Raw genomic sequence first — 21,739 nt, 5'->3', positions numbered from 1 at the left:
TGATACCTGACTAAACATTAGACTTATTTCTCGAGACTGCCATAACATCACATGGCACAGTCGCATAGAATAAGTGGCCTTCCCAGAAAAAATAATGCAAGAAAACACCAATGCTAAGGTCAGAATTGTCAAATACTGTTGCACAGAACAGATACTTGTTATTTTAAAGAGAGCTGACACTGCATATTTCAAAAACCTAAAATCATTTTAGAGTGGTCAGTCTCTAAAATACCAGGCCAGATCACTGAATATATTTCTCCTTCCCCCCATACAGTCACTCCACATAGACGTCCAAAGTTTTTGCCCATTTAAAACAGACTTTTCTGACTTTGAGAGAGGGTGGCAGGGGGAATCAAGCAGTCTCTTTGGGGATGGAGTGAATATAGAGGGAATGGTTAGGGGCACAATTCTTGTCAGAGTGCGTTTGCGATCCCTCTATTCTTCAGAGTGGAACATCCGAGAGAGCATGTTTGTTCTGAAGCTCCTTCTTTCCTGGAGGGTGCCTGCGGACATGACAGTAATAGTTTGTATTGGGGTGGACTTGTTGGAGTCCTCGTTGGCGGTTTGAACGGGTGAAACAGATCCACTTTAATGAAGGATATTTGTGCTGCAGGTCATCAGAAACTTTCAAATAGTAGTTTCATATCTCTTTCTGCTTTTGCTGTCGTACAATGCGTGAAGCTTGTGCAGATCAGTCCCCTTTTAGTGACCCATACTCGGAATTCGTGCTCTGCAGTTAACCCATCCAACGTGCACACACACACACACAGCAGTGAACACACACACCGTGAACACACACCCGGAGCAGTGGGCAGCCATTTATGCTGCGGCGCCTGGGGAGCAGTTGTGGGTTCGGTGCCTTGCTCAAGGGCACCTCAGTCGTGGTATTGAGGGTGGAGAGAGCGCTGGACATTCACTCCCTCCACTTACAATCCCTGCCGGCCCGAGACTCGAACCCGCAACCTTTTGGATTACGAGTCGAACTTGATAACCATTAGGCCACGACTTCCCCACCGCAGAGTCGACAGATATTTTATGCATGTGACAACATTATTTTTTCTCATTCTTTTCGGACATTGAACATCAAATGAACCGTATGACACATTGCCGTTCGACTTTGATTCAGAAGAAAGCGCAGTGATAATGTTTCACAACCCAGCACGCAATGTATCAAATAATTCAAATAGTATTTCAAAGCCAAACCAGCCTTAATAAATTCAACACCAAAGCTCGATTAAGTTAAACTGAAACACATTTTATGTCTTTCAAAATAACTCATCCTGTAAATCAAGCTGTTTCAAAACCAAACGTTGCGTTGGTCTTTGATTTCATGAAGATTATCTGAAAGCGTTGGCTGATGAGTCACGAGTTTTGTCCTTTCTGCTTCTGAAAAAACGATAATCATCTTTCCATCTACCCATTGCTATATTCTCCAATACCTCCCCAGAATCAAGCTCTCATAATTCATGCTATGTTTCATCTCTGCATGTGGTGATGTCCATGGAAAAGAAGGGCCCATAGATGTAATGCCAATGTTAGTAGTATGCTCATACATTTCTATAATGCTGTTATGGACAGCTTACACAACAAACCTTGCACAATTTTTATTGCTGTTGTATTGGAATTTTTGATTTTCATCTTCTTCTAACATCTCCTAACTGTCATTTATTTTGTATATAAATAGCTACATATTTGTTTTTCTCTTTTAGAGAAATGCAATGTCTATTCACTTTCTGCATCACTCCGTATATGAAATAATACACTTTTAGCATTGAAAATAAGTTACATATTCAACATACTATTACAGTCCTGTATATAACATTGGTAACTTTAACCTTCAGTGTCTCTTATTGCAGATTGTTAGTGTTATTAAAAAAATACATGTTTTAAAAGAATATTGTTGTTCAGGAAAATGGCAAAGTGGCAGAGGAGCTGATTGTAAAGCAGAGACTGGTGGAAAGTTTTGTGTTGCATGAGTGGAAATAAGAAAGAGTATAAGATAAAAGCACTACGCTTTTAATCACACTGTTTAATGAGGAGAAATTTGAATATCTGGGCTCTCACTTTGACTCTTCATTAATGTTTAATTATGCAGAGCGGTACAAAGACCAGAATGCCATTTGTGACTTAACATTTGTGTTTTGCTGTTAAATTAAACAGTAATTTGAAAGCTACATAAAGACACAACTCAACTTTGAAGCGCTTTAGATAGGAGGGTTAATTATCTCCAATTTTCCACAACTCCTGAGATGGGTCTGGCTTAAGAGAGCTATCGGCTTCCCAGAGAAAACAAAAGCAAAATCAGAGGAAATGGAGGAAGATGCACTGCGTTTCTCTGATGCTTTCTCGTGCACAATGTTTAATTCAATGCTTCAGACTGCATAGGCCAGATTAAAAATATTAATAATAACAATGACAGAAACAAAATCTTTGTAAAATGTTTCACGAGCGGGAAATACGATTTCTGTAACCTACATTCACCAGATTTCAATTTTAAATGAGCAAGCTACTCTCGTAAAGGACTGAACCATCAGTGGATCTGATTCATTTTGAGTTGTAACATGCAAATACAAAAACTTCCACAAATGAACAGCTGAACTAAAAGTTAAAGTTAGCAATAGCATAATAATGATATAATACAGAAGCAAGCAGGGCTAGTTGTCACACTGGGAAGATGTCACGAGGACTTTTAATGTGTTCTCTCTAGCTGTGGTTTTATAGGTCGGCTTAAAGAGCATTTCTGAAATTGAAAAACAAAAAGTGAGTTCTTTATTTTTTCCTGAGCAACAACTATTTGTCCTGAGACACTGTAAATCGTATGCTCTTGCTAAGAGAGAGTCATTTTGTGGCTCTAATCTCCTTTGTAATCTGCAGTCTGAATCTCAAATCCTTCCGTTCGCCCCATGATTATTACTGAATATAAAGTATATTGTTTTGTTATGAATTCTGAAATTAATGCTCAATACAATGTAAGCAGCTTTCAGGGCAAGCAAATACCTTTCCCTCAACTCTCTTGCAAAGTGGTCTTAAGAAAAAGATTGCATGATCGAAAGCTTAAAGGTACAGTAATACATTTCATATCTACAGTAATATATTTGGAATCTTGGAAAATTATTATCATGTCAGCGTCATTTATTTGTAATACATAAAATGTAATTTATGTCTTTTGTCTATTGTTTTACCATTGTCTCAGATAATATAAAAAATTGGGATAACTCAAATTTGAAATTTGTGACTTGAAATAACTCGAAATAAACATCTTGAACTGACTTCAATTTAAAAACAAAAAAACAAACAAAAAAAAACAGTGCATTTCCAATGAAGCTGTAATTTTGTCAAAATTATGCAAAAAGAGCAAAAATATTATTTATCTATATGTATTTAGGGTACATAATATGCTATCTGCAATTACAAGGTCATTGCACACTGAGTCTGAAATTTTTGCACGTTAAAAAATAAATACGACCTCATGTTGTGAAAAAATTCAGATCACGTTAGATTTTCTGCATTTTCGCATCCATAACATGCATTTTAATACGAAAGGATGACAATACAAAAAAAAAAAAAAACGCATGTGAAAATTCTGGACCAAGTGTGCAATATAGTAAAAAATGTAAAATGTAAAAAAAAAATGTCAAAGTAAAACAAATAATAATTTGAGATGTGGTGGAAATGTTTTGAAATAATTACATACATAAATAACAAACTTTGCATTTGAATCATCTGGAGACAAATAAACAACCTTTAAAGAACTTTTTAAAGACTGATCCTTCCAAGTGCATTGTCCTAACATTGCTCACAAATCGTTAAATACGCTCCGCCTTTAGCCTGCAATGTCATTTGGATCAAATATATTTTGATAGAAATGACAACAAAGTCCAGCGTTGAGTGTCCCACTGCTGTGACAATCAGGTTAAGGCTGTTTACATGTACCACTATGAGTGACAATCTAAACAACATCCTGTAATTAGACAATACATCACTTCATTAGCTCAATTCTGTAAAGTGTCCTCTCCAGAGCACGATACTTAGTGGTCCTTCTAGGCAAGCCATTCGAAGCGTCAGATCTCTCCTGCTCACTGTAGGCCTGTCAGTCTGTCATAATCTGCAGTAAACATGCCCGAAAGGTGCCGCTTACATGAGACACGAGATCTGACAGTGTCTGGCCAAAGATCTTCACTTCCATGGACAGTTCAGGAGATGGCGTATGGACATGAACCACATGCTGCTTATCAAACATCGCAATAGCCTCCGCTGGCCTCATTCCAAATGGTACAAATTGGTTCATAATTGCTGCTTATTCTCTGCCCACTTTTTGAGGAAGATTAACCCTCTGGGGTCTGAGGTAATTTTGGGGCCCTTGAGATGTGTTGACATGCCCTGATATTTGTGCTTATTTCAGCTACTTATAATATACTATTGACCAACATGTATTTTTTTTTGTATTCAGCACAAACTATGCTACAATAATATGTGACCAAGGTGGATGTACATGTTTGCATTTGTTAGAAAAAAAAATATTATGCGTGGTTAGTAAGTTTTGGGAAAAAAAAATGTAGCTGTAGCTTTGTTCATTTATTTTAACCCTGTCTGACTTTAGTCAAGGATTCCCCCTTTAACTCATGTGCTTTAAAACCATAATATTATCCACTAATAGTTTATTGCTGCAGTGTATGATATACACAAAGGGAAAATGTAAAGCTACAGGTGAAAGGACAATGCAACGGTTCGAGTTTTAGCTCTGCTGTCTCTCCAGCTTGACGCCACATGCCGGCATATGATATTTCAATCAGCCTCAGATGTTTCCTCTTGATTCTCAAACACTCATGCAAGGCACCTATTGTCAATAATACGAGACAGTTGTAAGGTCTTAGTGCAATCGCTTTTGTGTAACAGGATTGCTGGATTTGATAGTCTTTTTCACGCAGGTGACGCAAACGCGGACACGATGAGACTTGGATTTCCATTGTCTGACTTTTTTTGTTTCCTGCTGTATATGAAAACTGATAGGCTGTGCGGGAAAGTTCTTTGGTTTTCAGGATGAATGTTTTGGAAGATAATACTTTTCCGTGGGTTGTTTAGTACAAGAAAAATATTCTGTATTTGATTTGTTTCTCACAGGTAAGATTTCTGTCATTGTTTACTCTCTCCCTTATGTAGTTCAAAACCTGTATAACTTTCTTTCAGCTGCAAAAACAAAACAAAAGCAGACATTTTTACAATGTTTCAACTGTTTTTGTCCATGCAATGAGTCAAATGGGTCCAAAACGATGTTGAACCACACAGACTTTAATTGTATGGACAAAAAAAAAAAAAAAAAACACAAAATCTTCTTTTGATTTCCAAAGCAGAAAGAAAGTCATACAGGTATGAAACTAGTATTGATATTGTTAAAAAATCTGTTATTTAAATAAAACATAATATAACTAATAGATGAAAAATGTAATTAAAGCTAAACAGAAATATATTTAAAAAAATAACAATAAGCAATAAAAACCTGAAAATATACAAAATAAAGTTATGAAAAATGTAATATACTATAATAGTATAATGCTAAAATTACACTGCTTGAAATGCAGGTAAGTTAATGATGGCAGAATTCAACATTTTGGGTGAACTATCCCTTCAAGACTATTATGATCAAATTAGAAATGCAGGATCAAGGATCAGGATTTTAGTTCTGTGCTAAGTTTGATGTGATTTGTATGTGTATGAGTGCATACATGCTAAAATCCGTTGTTTCAGTGGTCTGTCTTTTAAAAAACTTTGTGTTCGCAGCAGCTCTAGAGTTTCATCTGTGTGTAGGAAAACTGATTTAGTTTTGTAGGAGCTTTGAAAGTGATCAATGCATATGGCTCCCTGGTTCATAACCCTTTTAAATGAACCAGAAAGGCTGTGTGAGTCAAACCACTGAACAACAGCGTGATGAGAATTTCTAGTGAAGGAGATTCTTAGTTCAAGAAGAGAAGTGCATCTTGACTTTTACTCAGTACTTGACATAAATGTTATGTGCTTTGCCACACATCACAGAAAAATGAAAGATTTATATTACATTGATCAAAAGTGACAGTGAAGACATTTACAATGCTTCAAAAGTTTTCTGTTTCAAAAAAATGTGAAACTATAATATTTATCAGAGAATATTGGGGGGGGGGGGGGGGGTGATCATTGTTTTCAATATTAATGATAATAAGAAATGTTGTTTTTCAGCTGCAAATCAGCATATTAGAATGATTTCTGAAGGACTGGCGTAATTGCTGAAACAGCTAAAAATTCAGCTTTGCATCATCAATAAATAACATTTTAAAATAAATTGAAATAGTAAACAGCTATTTTAAATTGCAATCATATTTTCCCAACATTACTGCTTAAATTGTAGATGTGATCAAATGAATGAAGCCTTGGCGAAACATAACAAAAAAATCTTACAGACCCCAAACTTTTGAACAGCAGTTCATGTCTTAAGCACAAGTTATTTAGCCCTTTGCACACTTGTGCACAATTTCCAAATGTATGGCCATTTTAAATACGTTCATTTGCAAAAATGCTAAATACAGCACCTCCAACGTTGTGATTGCGATTCAAGGCTGCTAAATTTCAACTGATAAATGCTGTAATCCTGGTATTAGTAGAGATATAAGGATCTGCACCAGCATTTAAGGTTAATATCAGCAGTGACAGAAGCACAAAAAGGAATGAAAGTCAACTCCAGATGCTTAAGACACTGATCAAAACCTCCAATGAAAGAACGTGAACTTCCTTAATCACAACTATCCCTCATCTGACACAAGTGTTTTGTCTTGCCCTAAGCCGAGCAGATCTTCGAGACCTCGGCTGAATGCCTCACAGATTGCAAATCTAACTCTCCACGCTGCTGAATTAACGAGCCTCCACACTAATTTCTAATCCCGGTTGAGGTTGATTGACAGCGGTGGCAGACTACGAAATGGCTTGGTACCGTCATTACAAGCACTTTTTCTGTGTGAGAGTTTGGGATTATTTAAGATTACTGTTTAATGCCTTTTTAATCTCTCCTGCAGAAAAAAAAAAAAAGATTTCTGGGCAAAATACTGGACAGCAAGTACAGTGGCAGCGATAAGATATTATAATTTTGCGATGAAATCGGCTTTTTATCCTCGCTTTGCCTCATTATGTGAGCTAACTCTGCTATCAGTTTATTGATAAGCGTTTGGAGCACCCAAAACACCAGTCGAAAGATTATCTCGCTTTACATAAATCCTAATGAAAAGTCTTCAAGACAACAATGACTGGACAGAAATGTCAGGAAATGCTTTTGGATGTTAAAGAACTTCGAACCCTGAAAGATCCATCCAGTCATTGTCTGCAGATAAAAGACTGCGTATATTTTCTCTTGAAGGTTTTTGAGAAGTATGGCACCAGCTCCGACAGTTCTTGCGCCACTGGCCTGGTGAAAGCCCTGGAGTTGGGTTTCTCTGTAGACGTTTCAATCCCTTGAGACTTCATATTGAGCAACTTGGTTAAGATGTGATCAAGATTTAGACAATCTATGATTAAGATTCAAGTGCAATTATTAGCATTTTCATATAGTTTTTGCTTGCTCTAATGGATGATAAACAGATGAAAGGATGAACTTTGGCTCATCACGTCTCACTGTCCCTACCTGAATCACGTTTTTTCGGCTGGATTTCTCTTTTGTCCACCCGATTACAGCCCCACACAGATCCACACCATCTGGTTTACCACCTGGTTTCTGTGGAGAAAGTACAATTATGTGAACGCGTTTGCCAAGATACTAAATAGAAACACCACGTTTCTCGTGTCTCTTACGTGACTCTGTGAATTAATAAATAAACTGACGAGAGCACATGTTTTGATACAGGACAGATCCCCTAATATTATATAATAATAGATCACATTTGTCAGGAGATTTTCACATTTACATTTAAAATGATTTGCATGCGAGCGGCAGAAATAATAAAAAGGCTCCACGTCAGTAAAGGGGCATTTCATACAGTCCTACAGTTTTAATGAGGTGGCAAAAATACTTAACTTCATCCTGATGACCTCTGTGTGTATTGCCCACAGAAATGGCAGAGAGCTCTAGGGCTTTATGGCCACTTGACCATGAGTGATGTTAAAACTAATATGAGTTGACCCCATCGATGGCCTCGACATACCATTAACAAGCATGACAAGCCTGTGAAGGTAGCAAACCTCTACTCATCCGAACCTCCTGTCTCTATCACGGCAACATGCTGCTCAAATCAGCAGAATAATAATATGGCTGGAGAGTCCCGTGCATGACGGGTAAATATTTCTTTTTTCAGCTGTGTTTTAAATAGTCAGGGATCAAAGGCGAAGAAGTGAGACAAATATGGAAATCATTATGCTTCCCCACCCAGTCGCTCACAGTTATGCTGCTTAATGCACATCTGTAGCTATTGATTCAATTCTGCTGTTTATTTTAGCTTTCAGTTTCATGATTTTACACATTTATTTATTTTGTTATAAAGGTAGGATTTATCTGTAATACAGGTAAATACAGGTGCAGTTGCTCTGTTTGTTGGTGTGTGTAAAAATGTGTGTCTTACCAAATTTGCCACCGCTTCTTGTTTGCTCTCTTTATAGAACAATAGTTGATTGGAGCAAAGAACAACCCAGGTTGAAGTCCAGTTTTTCCTGTGAAAATCATCTTTAAATGTCTTGTAGGCAAACAGACAGACAGAGAAAAACTGATAGATTGATAGATAAATTGATTGATTGATAAACAGACAAACCGTAATTTCTTTCCTCCTTCAGCAATTTTGGCTTTGTTCAAATATTCTCCTTTTAAAATAGTCTGTAAACAGTACACAAACACAAAAATATTTAGTCTTACAGAATTTAAAAAACTACAGTAGCTTAAAAAAAGGGTTGGAAATAGTCTGATTGGCTGCTGCATTTTCATTTATTTTAATGGTTAATTTACTGGTTAAAAAAAACCCCAAAAAACAAGGAGTTTTGAAACCAGGCTTTAAATTTATTGTGTAATGAAATAAACTCTGTTTACACAGCTCAGATTTCCGTTCTTCAAAATAATTATTATATTATGAACTTTTGTGTGCGTAAATCAGTCGCTGCAGGCTCTTCTCGCTGACACATTTAAAAACCCAATTGTGGTAATGGAGGAGGTACGACAGATCATACCTGCAGCCCAACAGAACCATCAACGTTATGCTGAGACTGGTTCCTCCGGTGACGGTTGATCTGAACAAAGAGCATGTGTTGCTAAATGAATATCTCTCACCCAAATAATATTCTCTTGCTTGTTTGAAATGATGGACCAAGTTATGACCACAGTTTTTTTGTACAATAAATCCTGTAATATATAATATAATAGTTCATGTATTTATTTATTTATATATTTTTGGAGAAATTCATATGCAACATTCTATTAAACTACAGATCATGTCTTTTCAGGTTGGTTGATTTGATCAGATTAGTCACTGTACAAAATTTAATTTACATGCATGTTTACAAGTTATACATATTTGTAAGTAATCTAATATTTAATTTAATTCCATGCATATTTCATATTCCATTATAATTTGATTCGTTTTTTGTTTTTTTATTATTCTTAAGTATCGTAAAAATATAGACTATGACACTAAATTATTGTAAGAGTAGCAACCAACACAGATGCAGTGCATGTTTTGTGTTGCAGTTTTTTTTGGTTGGTGAAAATGGCTACATTTACACAGCAGTGAAAGCAGCCAGCCCTGTGCAGCAGTGCTGGCCTGCCCTCTGCTGTTCTGTGTCTGTTTCTAAAAACAGCCATTGCAACAGGAAGCTGCAAATTAGGTGTTGCATGTAATGCAGTTACCCACACTCGTGCAGCATGTATTTCCTGAATGGACAGAGGGGCATAACATCATTTAATTGGTCCTGGACCGCGTGATTGTGATCACACTCACAGGTTTCTGTAGTGTGTCAGGTTCTGGTAGGACCATAGACTTTGTCTGGCTGAGTCTCTCTCCAGTGCTGCTTTGAGAGCTCTTGATCCTCATCTGAATGGCTCCAGGAAGCACCATTGCTGGCTGCTTCTGCATTGCTGTGATACTGAGAACAAAAAATAGCAATAATACAAAAACTGTCATTTGTTATTCTTATTGGTTCAAAATATAAACTATGCATGAGTCAGACACACACACACGTTGGTTTTTGTGGTTTATGGGGACTCTCCATAGGCGTAATGGTTTTTATACTGAACAAACTGTGTGTGCTATTGCCCTACACCAACCCTACACCTAAACTTAGCCCTCACAGGAGACTTTGTGCATTTTTAGATTTTCAAAAAAACACCATTTAGTATGTTTTTTAAGCCTTTTGAATTACGGGGACATAGGCAGTGTCCTCATAAACCACCTTCATATTGTAATACCTCTGTCATACCCATGTCATTATACAAATTTGTGCCCTCATAAACCACATAAACATGCACACACACACACACACACAAATAATAATCAAAACATTCAATAATTAATTGCATAAAATTACATAAAAGCATGTGACAACTAGCTCCAACCTAATATTTATGAAAAATATCCCTGTTCTGAGAACACACTTCAACCTCTTGTTAAAAATGGCCGTAATTTGATATTTGACTCTTTTCTGAATGTATTCCAGTGTGATTTTGTGTTCACTTGTTTAAACAGCAGCTTATTTTATCTTCGAGAACAGAATATCATTTTGAACGAGGAGTTTAAAAGCAACATTCAACTCCACAACTAGAGAAAACACACATTTGTGTAACTGAACTTTTGCCTAATCATACAGAAATGTAATATATGATTTTCACTTGATATATAGACTACATTCGGTTGTTTTCTTTGACATATTTCAACATTGTGTCATTATTTATTTTGCTGTATGAAGATGAAGTTTAGAAAATACTTCATAGGTAAAATCTCCATAGTAAAATCTGTATATGTACATAGGTTAATAATATCTATGCTTAACATATCTTATGATAATTACTGTATATGATGATTTTTATATGGTATTATATGTAGCAACCATTTATTTCAACAATATGCAACTTCATTAAAACTTTATTTATTTATTTATATTAATGCTGGTATATCATTTATATTTACTTATATAATATTAACATATAGAAATGGCTTTTACATGACTTATATGCCTTATATAAAAACATATAGGCAATGTATTATGGACTAGATATACAGTGCTATGCATAAGTTTAGGCACCCATGCTAAAGTTGACTAAAAAGAGGAATAAAAAAATCATCTTTTGGAAATTGAACTTAATGCCTTAATTAAAAAAAATAGGAAAAATCCAACCTTTAAGGACACCAATTTTCTTTGTGAATGAATAATGTATCGTAAATAAATAAATGTTCTTCCTTAAAATACAGGGTGCATAAGTCTGGACACCCCTATGTTAAATTCCCATAGAGGTAGGCAGATTTTTATTTTTAAAGGCCAGTTGCTTCATGGATCCAGGATACTATGCATCCTGATAAAGTTCCCTTGGCCTTTGGAATTAAAATAGCCCCACATCATCACATAGCCTTCACCATACTTAGAGATTGGCATGGAGTACTTTCCATAAGATCATCTCTCAATGCAAATCAAACCAGCTATTAGGCTAACTGAAATAAAACCATGCCAATCTCTAGGTAAATAGTGAAATAGTTCTAATTTCTATATGTTTCATGCATGTTTTTACTTCACATGACAATATTTTTAATATATGGAAACGTACATATATTACATTTGCATATGAGTAGGCCTGGTGACATCTTCCCTGTGTGACAGCTAGCCTCAGTCTTAACTAGCATTGGTTTTGTAGTAGCATATGCCTCTGTAAAATTATTTTAAATGTACCTTGTTCACAAAACTCTAACTAGAATTGCAGGCAATTCCATTGCAGTTTAGTCACATTGATAAAATCATTAAAATGTGTCAGTATATCAAAATGCTACTGGTCTTTTTAAGACATGGACTGAATTCACTTCCTGAATCCCTGAATTAGTTTTCTTTGACATATTTTAATATTGTGTCTTGATTTATTTTGCTGTCTGTAAGCACATTTTTATGTCAAATGTTTCTTGTGAAAGTTTCAACACCAGTGTTATTGCACCATCTGTCATTCTTTTTTTTTTTTTTTTCTTTACAGCATCTAAGATATCTAATTTTAGGATAGATGCGCACACACACACACACACACACACACACACACACACTTAAACTTGAATAAAAGTTTTTCCTATTTTGATAATTCGCCTTCACTTGTCAAATGGTTTACTTCAAAATAAACAGTCGACACTTGCAAAAATCTACAGTACATTTCACACTAACAGTGTGTCATTATTGTAGCGGGTTTTAGACAGTGACAATTCTGTCAGCCGCTAATCTACTTTCTTTCTTTCTTTTTTGTCACTTTCTTTAAGATGAACTATAATTAGTAAACCACTGTTGCTATGATAGCACATGCTAGCATGACAGGAAATAAATAAATCTTCAAAAAAAAAAAGCACAACGGAAACAGTGCCAAATTTCAGCCATGCATGAAAAGTAGTTTTTTTTACACAATGGTTTTAACAGTGGGCAACAGTCTGCAATCTCCTCTGTATAAGGGAATTAAATTCCAATAAAAGTTATAATTCATTATTATTCATATTTTAAACATTCAAATGATCAGTTCTGACATTTTGCCAGGGAAGCCCAGGGAAACTATTTAGTTCACATAACATTCAATACTTTTCATCAGACATTTCAGAAACAAAATATGTTGAACTTCTGACCTGACATATTGCCATATATCAAGGTCAGTAATACTGTTATATCATATAATGGCATATGCATGCATTTAAATGTATATACATACAAATTTGCTACAGATATGCATGTAAAATAATACATATCTGTCCCTCTACATTTCTTTTTTTTTTTTATCTGATATGCAGTAAAGATGTAAGAAATAAAGATCTAACTTAGTGCAGAGAAATTGTAAGCAATCATCAATAAGCCTTCAGTAAACAGCTACCACCCATGAAACATTTATTTTGTCGCATCATCTCTGTTAATTTCATATATTCTGTCATTACCCACTGCGGCTGCTAAAAAAATGAATAAAGTGGACACTCGTACCTGGTTCTCGGTCGTATTCCAAAAAAAAAAAAACTGCTCAAAACCTGTTTCAGCAAAAACAGAGAGAAAGTGTCGTTTGGAGGAAGTGTACAAGTCACATGGGGCACTCAAACTGTACGTCTCTCAAGATGTGCAAGCATTGGTGCATACATGGAGCTTCTGCTATTACACACTCTTCACTTCCTGAGGCCTGTCACAACAGTTTCAATCAAGATGGCCGCTGTGAGCTCACAAGAACAGATGAAAGGAGATCAGAACCATTTCAGCCTGAGACATCTCCGCAGAAACAGATATGATGAGCAGACCGACTCTTATTTTGGAGAAGATTGGTTGAATTAGGCCTAGTTTTGGGGCCAAATAACTTGAAGTTGAAGGAAGTGATTTCTATATGATTGATATATTATGCACATTACTGTGATGACTGCCCACATTATATTGTTCTCCTAAAACTACAGCAAATTTAAAATGTAATGGTGATGTTTCTTTTGTGCTTTTTTTTTATTACCCCCCCCCCCCCCCCCCCACCCACCCCCCACACACACACACACACCTTTTTTTAATGTCTAACCAGTTCACTTGCAATTATTTTCGTTTCAGCTGCCTGAGGGTGTATATTTAAACATACATTTGGTACACCACAACCCTATTTGGCTCAGTTCATACAGGAAATAGTATAAGAGCCTCTCTCCTCTTAGCCTTTTTCATTTTGCACTAAACTATAATAAGAGACATATAATAAATAATAGTAACTTATAAGTCAAATAAGTTTAAGAATAATTAAATTAAAAGGGTTGCAATCAAACAATAACGACCTGAGGAGGTTACATGTAATAGTGAGTGCAAAGCACAGTTAAGCAACTAGATGGTGATCTTCGTTTTATAGAGAAAATAAAATATTTTATTATGTAAATTACATCATCGACCTTTTTAGCAACAACTCGTGATTTTTCTTTATTTCTGCACCCATAACATACAACCAATAAATGAATAAAAACAATGCACAACCGCATCTGTGTAGTGTTGGATTTGGCCACTAGATGGAGACAAACACTCACTCACAACACGCGTGCTGCTATTTAGATCATAGTACGTAGGTCTACTTTTTATTAGTTAGTTAGATTTAATATGAATATTTTTTTATTATTTTTATTTTACAGGTTTATAAATCAATTTGGAATTTCCAAAATGGAATTTTCTTTCCAAGTTTTGAAAGGTTACATGATAGCTGGCTAAATGATAGCCATTATATCTTAAAGTATCAAGGAAAATTTGACTCCTCGTGATAGGATTTCAGGGTGAAATATGATCCAGACAGGCTTTGTCAGATTCACTCGTGCAAGTATTGCAGTAAGGTCTTTTGTAGAGCTTAAAGCAGCCTAAGCAGTTGGTAACATGATACTATAAACATAGTCAGGTAATACGTAAGCATACGTAATACAGTAGGTTATACGTAAGCATTTATATGTTAATTATATGAAAATACGTAAGAAGCTTTACGTTTTTGAAGCTCAAATACGTGTATATAGTACGTATAGACGTCTGTTTAAACGTCACATGCATACGTTTTCCGTGGACAAATTTTACGTAGGCTACAAATAGATGCGTATTTTCATGAGATCACGTTGACATAGTGCAGTAGTATCAGTCCGATGAATAAGCGGCACAAATGGATTATAGCACCATATAATAATAATTTAATAAATTAAATTATTAAATGTAATTTAATTTTCAAAAAGACAGATTTGACAGAACTATAAGATATATATATATATATATATATATATATATATATATATTACAGATTCCAGATCTCACAGTATTGTTAATAATAATGTGCAATTATTATTATGCATATTAAAATACATACATCTTTTCTTTCTTTGATAATTAATAATAAGTAATAATTTATTCTCAACCCTCTGACTTATGGACAATAATGCTTGCCTAATTTCTCTCATTCTGAATGAAGATTTTATTTAATCCTTTTGTCCCCTTTTCTAAATCCCTGTAAAGTTCTGTATTAATCATATTGGCAAACCTTCCCTCTTCAAAGACTGAAAGCGTGGACATGAGCTAATGTTTCAGTGTGCAGGAGGTGGGGGACAGATAGACAGAAAGAGAATTAGAAACAGGAATGTGCTGGAGTTCACAAACAATGTCAGATTGTATTACGGCCGCAGGGGCGTCACCCTGTGAGCGAGGTGCTGTGTGTGAGTGGGGTTAATCCACTGTTTACGAAACACGCAGTGTGAATAGCCGGCCCGGTCACACTCAAACTCCACTGCTGTGTGATGTATGTTTGTTCTGTCACTTCATCTTAGAGAGAGCGAACGGCTAAATGAGACGGAGGAAGAGAAGAGGGAGCAAAGGCTTTTTCTTTCTCTTTTAACGGTGAGGACAGGTGAACAGGATCTTTAAGCCCCTTGATAAACAAGCAACTTTTGAAACAAAGCCCCGAGCAAATAAGAAGAAAGAGGTTTCGGAGAACACCTTTAATCGTGTATATTTTGAAAGGTGTTTAGGTCTAAGGCCGAGGCCCGGTGGTGTGGTTAGACCTCTTTCCGTGTCTCCGCCAGGACATATGGCCAGTGCGCTCGGTTCCCATGTCTGAGTCTAGATTAAACCCTGAACTAGAGGTGTGTTAATCCCAAACAGCACCTCACATTGACAGAACTGGGGCTCTTTGATCAGACAAAGAGAAAGAGAGATTGAGTGGAGGAGGGGATAGAGAAGAGAAGAATGGGATAGAAAATAAAGGCCGCAAGTCTTAATAATTCATATAAGAGGGTCAAAGCATGGGAATTTATATGAGGTAATTGTACAAACCTAAACCTAGGCATGAAGTGCTTACGCAAATCTCAAACTGAACTCTTGTTTGAAAGCTACTCCTTTTGAGCTTATTTGACAATATTTGATCATTTTACCATTGCAACCCATTATTATGATTTGAGATGAGAGTCGAGTGTTTGTAGTCTGAAAAGCAGTGAATACAATAAATACACTAGCATTCAAAATTTGGGGGGGGTTTCTTAATTAACATATTTATTCAACAAGGATGCATTGCATTGATCAAAAGTGATGAAAAGGTATAATGGTTTCCACAAAAATATGAACTTTTAATACTTAACTTTTTTCAACATAATAAGAAAAAGAGTAATTTTTGTAGTACTTTTGCTGAAAATTCTGTTTTATCGTCACCAGAATAAATTACGTTTTAAAATATATTAAAATAATGATAATAAAAAAACAATACTTTAAACATATTTCACAATATTACTTAACTATTATAATATTTATTATATTATTATAATAATTATTTAATAATATTTCACAATATTACTGTTTTTACTGCACTGAAAAAGTAGTAATGAATCAATTTTTTACTCAGAAATTGCTTGTAAATATTGCAATTTTATTCAAACTAACAGTTTTGAATGTACTTGAATGGTATGCGAGTTAGACATGTGAGAAAATGTAAAAAAATCTGTTAAAAAATCTTGTCGCTAATAGAGTGAATCATCAGTGGTGAGTGTTTGTTTTATAAGGTAGCAGAAATGAAGAGGGCTGTTGTTTCAATAGGAGGAAACGGAGCCCTCATGAGTACGGACACGTCTATGGGGTCTGGTGTGAGAAACTCCCGTTCACTAAACACACACACATTTACTAACGCCCATCAGCTTATATGCTATATACAGTAAGCATGAATATATGATGAATAACAATGTGCTCCAAAAATCTCTATGTAGTGACACAGAAATACATTAAATGTAATAAAAATCTATCTATTTGTCTGTCTGTCTAGCTAGCTATAGGCCAGGTTACAAATCAAGACTGACAGTGTGATGCTGGTTTTCCATTAGAGGGCAGCAAAGTCCGGAACAGCACTGCTGACACATACCTGACCCTACCACTCTCTTTCCAAAAACCAGACAGATGGAGGAAATCGATTTATATTTTATGTGTCTATGTGTGTGTGTGTTTTCATATGTATATGTGCGAATTTTATATGTACATGTCAGAAATCATAAACGTGTTTTGTTAATATCCTGCCTTGTCAGGTCTACTTTCACTCTCTCACAGTCACCCTGTTGAGTCTCTCTCTTAGCTTTAACATGAAAGGAGAAAGTGTGATACACACACACATACACACATACATGTGTGCTCAGGTTGGAGTCCATTAAAGTCATCGCCCGTCCAGTGTGACAGCGAGGTCACAGAAGGTCAAATCTCCTCAATGCAGCTCATCTTGTCACAGAAGCAAACTTCTGCCTCTGACCCTCCGACAGCTTTGAACTCTGACCTCATCTTCTTAGAACTCTCCTTCTCTCCCCTTTTTTTCTTTCTTTATGAGCGAGCAAACAAAGCCGTTCTCTAATCATTGTCCGACTGACAGGACAGGAGGTAGAAAGATATTATCATCTACTTAAAAGGGCTTTATTCATCTGTCATATGACCAAAAACATGGAGCTAACGTGCAGTCTGCATAGCTGCATCATATTGGAAATTTACAGATTTACACAAGGACAGTTTTCAAATGTTAATAATAATTGACAATGCTAAAAAAAATATTTCCTATACATCTTAATCATTTTACATATTGTCAATTTGTCATTGACTAAGATAGATAGATAGAGTAGGTTTCTAACTGATTGTATACACTGTTACCCTTGATTTGTCCAAAAGCCAAACCAGGGAATCGGTCTAATTAATTAGGGTCAACCGGCTAGGCCTCACACAAATTAACAGTTACAAACGTTTTTTGTTTTGTTTAGTTTTTTCCTCGAACGCCAGAGCCACATTTAAACTCAGTGGGCCTCATCTATGAATCATGAGCAGCATTTCTGTGTATATTAATTGAATGTAATATTTTACATAAGAATGGCTTTACAAACAGTTTACACCAAAATACACTCTGCTCGTGTTTCATGAATGGGGCACAACATCAATGTGATTTCAAAATAAAGAAAACACATCCAGCAGCTCAGCATTTTAGCACTAATCAAAACTAGCATTAATTATCTTCAAAAAAACAAAAAGAAAAAAAAGAGAGAAGGGGGAAAAAAGGCATTAAAAGGAGGATTAACTTAAAATTTGCAACAACTAAAAACAGCCATCACTTTTATTCTCTGTCAAAAACGTGATGCAGTTTTCCATGTAACAGACAGGAGAGAAAAACTGCTCTTTCAGGTATGTGAGTAAAAGGACACGGGAAAAGCAAAGATGGAAGCGTTTCATGCAGAAACCCCTCTGAGAGGGCCGGAAACTATCCCACTTTCCTGACACATCCACGAAACATTGTATGGAAAAGAAAACCTGGGAAAATGTGGCTGTCCAATGACCCATCATATATACATTTTACTATGCCATTTTGAATTGACAGTGACAGTCTGAGAAGTGACAGCGAATAGAATGAAGATGGGGCTGTGGAATTAGGAAATGACCCCCGCCAGACTCATGTCTCGAGTCGCCCGCATATAAGTGCCAGAATGCAATGCATGAGAGAATATGCAACACCTGCCACCAGGCCACATGCTAACCTCAGGGCTTCCTTGAATGAAAATTGTGGTCCTTGTAGCAACAGGTTTAGTGACATATTCTGTTTACATAAAATATTTACTTCATGTTCCTGACATTTTTTTACAAAATACTATTATACTAGTAGATTAATATTATTATGTAAACGTATAAATACATTTAAAATAAATGTTAAATAAATATTAGTTTCTGTGATTTTTCTATTAAATTAACTAAATTAAACAGATAAAATATACACATAAACAAAGGCATTATAAATGTTTTTTTTTTTTTAATGTATGTGAATATTTTGACTTGTAACTATGAAAAAAGTGTGTTTATGTCATGGTACGACAGCACCTGCCCAGGTGTGTGTGTGTGTGTGTGTGTGTTTGTAGGCGTTAAACCTGATTATCCCACCTGCATCCCATAAACCACCTGGGGCAGTGGACAGTCATACAGTAGATTTGTGTCTCACTAAAATCTGCACAATGAGCGAATATGAACTGGAGAAAAGTTCATGCTGACCAGCAAAGTACACTATTAAATAACCTCCCTGTAGAGTTGAGTTATTAGGTCGGCCCTAGACAATAATTTAGGTCTGGTACAACAGGTCTAAGTAGTGATAATAAAGATTTAAAGCATTTTTCTTGTACTGCAAGTTTGTGTGTGTGAAAAAGAGAGTAAAGCACAAGCTGGACAGAGTGCATAGAGCTCTAAAACAATGTAGAAGTTACTGAGATCACATGAGACATGTCTGATGACCAGTATTTTACAGACCAGTTTATCTGGCATCACAACTTTACACATCAAATAGATGTGTAAAAAAAAAAATGCTCATAAATATCTGATAAACACCTCTCGCTTTTAAAATTAATAGGTTTGATCGTAACCATCAGTAGTTTAAAGATACAGACAATCTATATTTTTCCCTCAAAGTTGGGGTCCAGTCAACAAAATCAGGTCAGGTGCATAAACGTTCACACAGATAACATTAACTCTGCGCTTATTGATTATTGATTGTGTTAAATATTTCTCTTTGAGTCTCATCTCATCCATATTTGAGGGTCGCAACCATCCATTGATCTACTTTCTCACGTGCTCGTCTCGGCACTTCTCAATTCGTTATCATTATCTGACTGCTTGATGCAAGCAAAGCAGACAATGCTGCAGATCTGCAATGAACGACTTGGGAGAATTTCAAGCATTGGTTGCTGATACACTATCACATGTTACGAGAACAGTGGGCAAACACAGAAATCTCTTGCACCTATAATGAGAGCTTTTAGGGTCATACACAAACACACAGGTGGTGTGTGAACTGAGAGTAGCTGTCTCTCGCATGCCTGATTGTTATTGTGGGCCCTGCTGGTGCACCGTTGGGCATCTGCATTAATGCCACAGCGACAGGAAGTTAGATATTGTGTGAAACTCTGCGTGCCTTTGAGTTACTGCAGAGAGAAAAAACACACAGGCGTTTTCTCACTCACTCAATGGGCTTTTAGCGGATTAAAGGACATTCTCTGCTTATCACAAACGGCAATGCTATGAGAGCTGTGTGTTTAAGTGTGTCATTTATTATTGTGTGTCGGAATACCTAGAGGGAATGACTCTCTTCACTTTAAGGTCAGGCCAAGTCTGATTTTAGGTATGTGTGTGTTTGCGACTTTCTCAAGAAGGTCAGCCATGAGAACCAAACTAATGCTGTAATGAAAACAACAGGAACCGAGCAGATCCAGGCAGGAGGTTTAGATGTTGTCGGTTGTTAATGTCACCTATTTTGTATAATAATTGCATGCAATGTTTACTACCGTTGTAATTGCCATTTATAAAAACAGTTCACCCAAGATTTTTTAAATGTTTTTGAAAGAAGTGTGTTATGCTCACAAAGGCTGCAATTATTTAAGCAAAAACACAGAAAGAAATATAGCAATATTGTGAAATATCTTTACAATTTAAAATAACTGTTTTCTTTTTTAATATATTTAAAAATGTAATTTATTCCTGTGATGCAAAGCTGAATTTTCAGCAGCCATACTTTAGTCTTTACTGTCACATGATCTTTGAGAAATCATCCTAATATGCTAATTTGGTGTTCAAGAAACATTTCAACTATCATCAATATCGAAAATGGTTGTGTTGCTTAATATATATATATATATATATATATATATATATATTATGTAAACCATCAACTCTTTTGTTTTCAGAGTTCTATGGTGAATAGAAAAGCACATTTAATTGAAATACAAATATTTTGTAACATTATAAATCTATTTACCGCCCCTTTTGATCAATTTAATGCATAGTTGCTGAATAAAATCAGTATACATTTTTATGAAAATATATAATAGCTTTGTGTGAGAAATATTTTATCAATTTAAATGTTATTATTAAATAAAATCTTGCAATTGTGTGTCACTGACTCAAACCTGCAATGCATTTTAATTTGTAGTTGAACTATTCTTTTTAAAAAATATTCCTGGCATCAAGTTAACGTCTAATGCTAGCATTTGTGACAGCGCTGTCTTTGCAGCAATGCAACTAAACAGTATTCAAGAGGCTTTAAAAGTTGAAATGTGAGGCTTCTGGTATCCATGCATGTATCATGTGAATGTTATCAGATTTGTTATCAGAGTTATTTGGAAATGCCTTATACACTTAAGTGTCACTGAGGAATTTAGTTTGGGTCTAAACATTAAATATTTTGTTTAAATATGACAAAAGCTATGACAAAATGCTTTTGATAGAGCATAACTTCTTCTGAACCCTGAGCATTCCTCAAATTGCCCAGACCTCCCTGTTTTTTACAGTGCTTTATTGCTTTTCACACCTGCATCCCTCCGGCAACTGAGTGTGTGAGACTATTTGCCTTTTTCACCAATGCCTCAGTTAAAGTCTGCTGATATGTGCTAGTGTTTGTGTGTAATCCAATCCCTTTCAAAAACTGTGTCCTTAAATTATAACAACACATGATTGCACACTTCAGATTCCCTCTCCCTGTCTCTCATAAAAGAAAGGAGAGATGTTGTTGGGCTAACCCCATCATTAAACATCTCAGAGCCCGTCCTGACCCTAAACAAAG

General features: G+C 35.7%; 1 protein-coding gene across 2 annotated transcripts in view; it reads right to left on the bottom strand.

Moving 5' to 3' along the window:
- Positions 1 to 13,259, bottom strand: part of LOC306876061 (rho GTPase-activating protein 15-like) — a 35,092-nt gene extending 21,833 nt beyond the window's left edge. Inside the window, exons 1-6 of one of the 2 annotated variants that reach the window (XM_079426959.1) lie at positions 13,141 to 13,259; positions 9,936 to 10,080; positions 9,169 to 9,228; positions 8,760 to 8,821; positions 8,574 to 8,661; positions 7,643 to 7,732 (exon numbers count right to left, since the gene is read on the bottom strand). In XM_079426959.1, the coding sequence (XP_079283085.1) occupies positions 7,643 to 7,732; positions 8,574 to 8,661; positions 8,760 to 8,821; positions 9,169 to 9,228; positions 9,936 to 10,070 (435 nt within the window). In that variant the 5' untranslated portion in view covers positions 10,071 to 10,080; positions 13,141 to 13,259. The remainder of the gene's footprint in view (positions 1 to 7,642; positions 7,733 to 8,573; positions 8,662 to 8,759; positions 8,822 to 9,168; positions 9,229 to 9,935; positions 10,081 to 13,140) is intronic. The other variant, XM_079426960.1, reaches the window with a different exon arrangement.
- Positions 13,260 to 21,739: the final 8,480 nt, after the last annotated feature.

The sequence above is a fragment of the Barbus barbus genome, assembly GCF_936440315.1.
Source record: "Barbus barbus genome assembly, chromosome: 10".
Classification (NCBI taxonomy): domain Eukaryota; kingdom Metazoa; phylum Chordata; class Actinopteri; order Cypriniformes; family Cyprinidae; genus Barbus; species Barbus barbus.
Note: the sequence above shows the minus strand (reverse complement) of the source record. Positions and strands in the feature narration are given on the sequence as shown.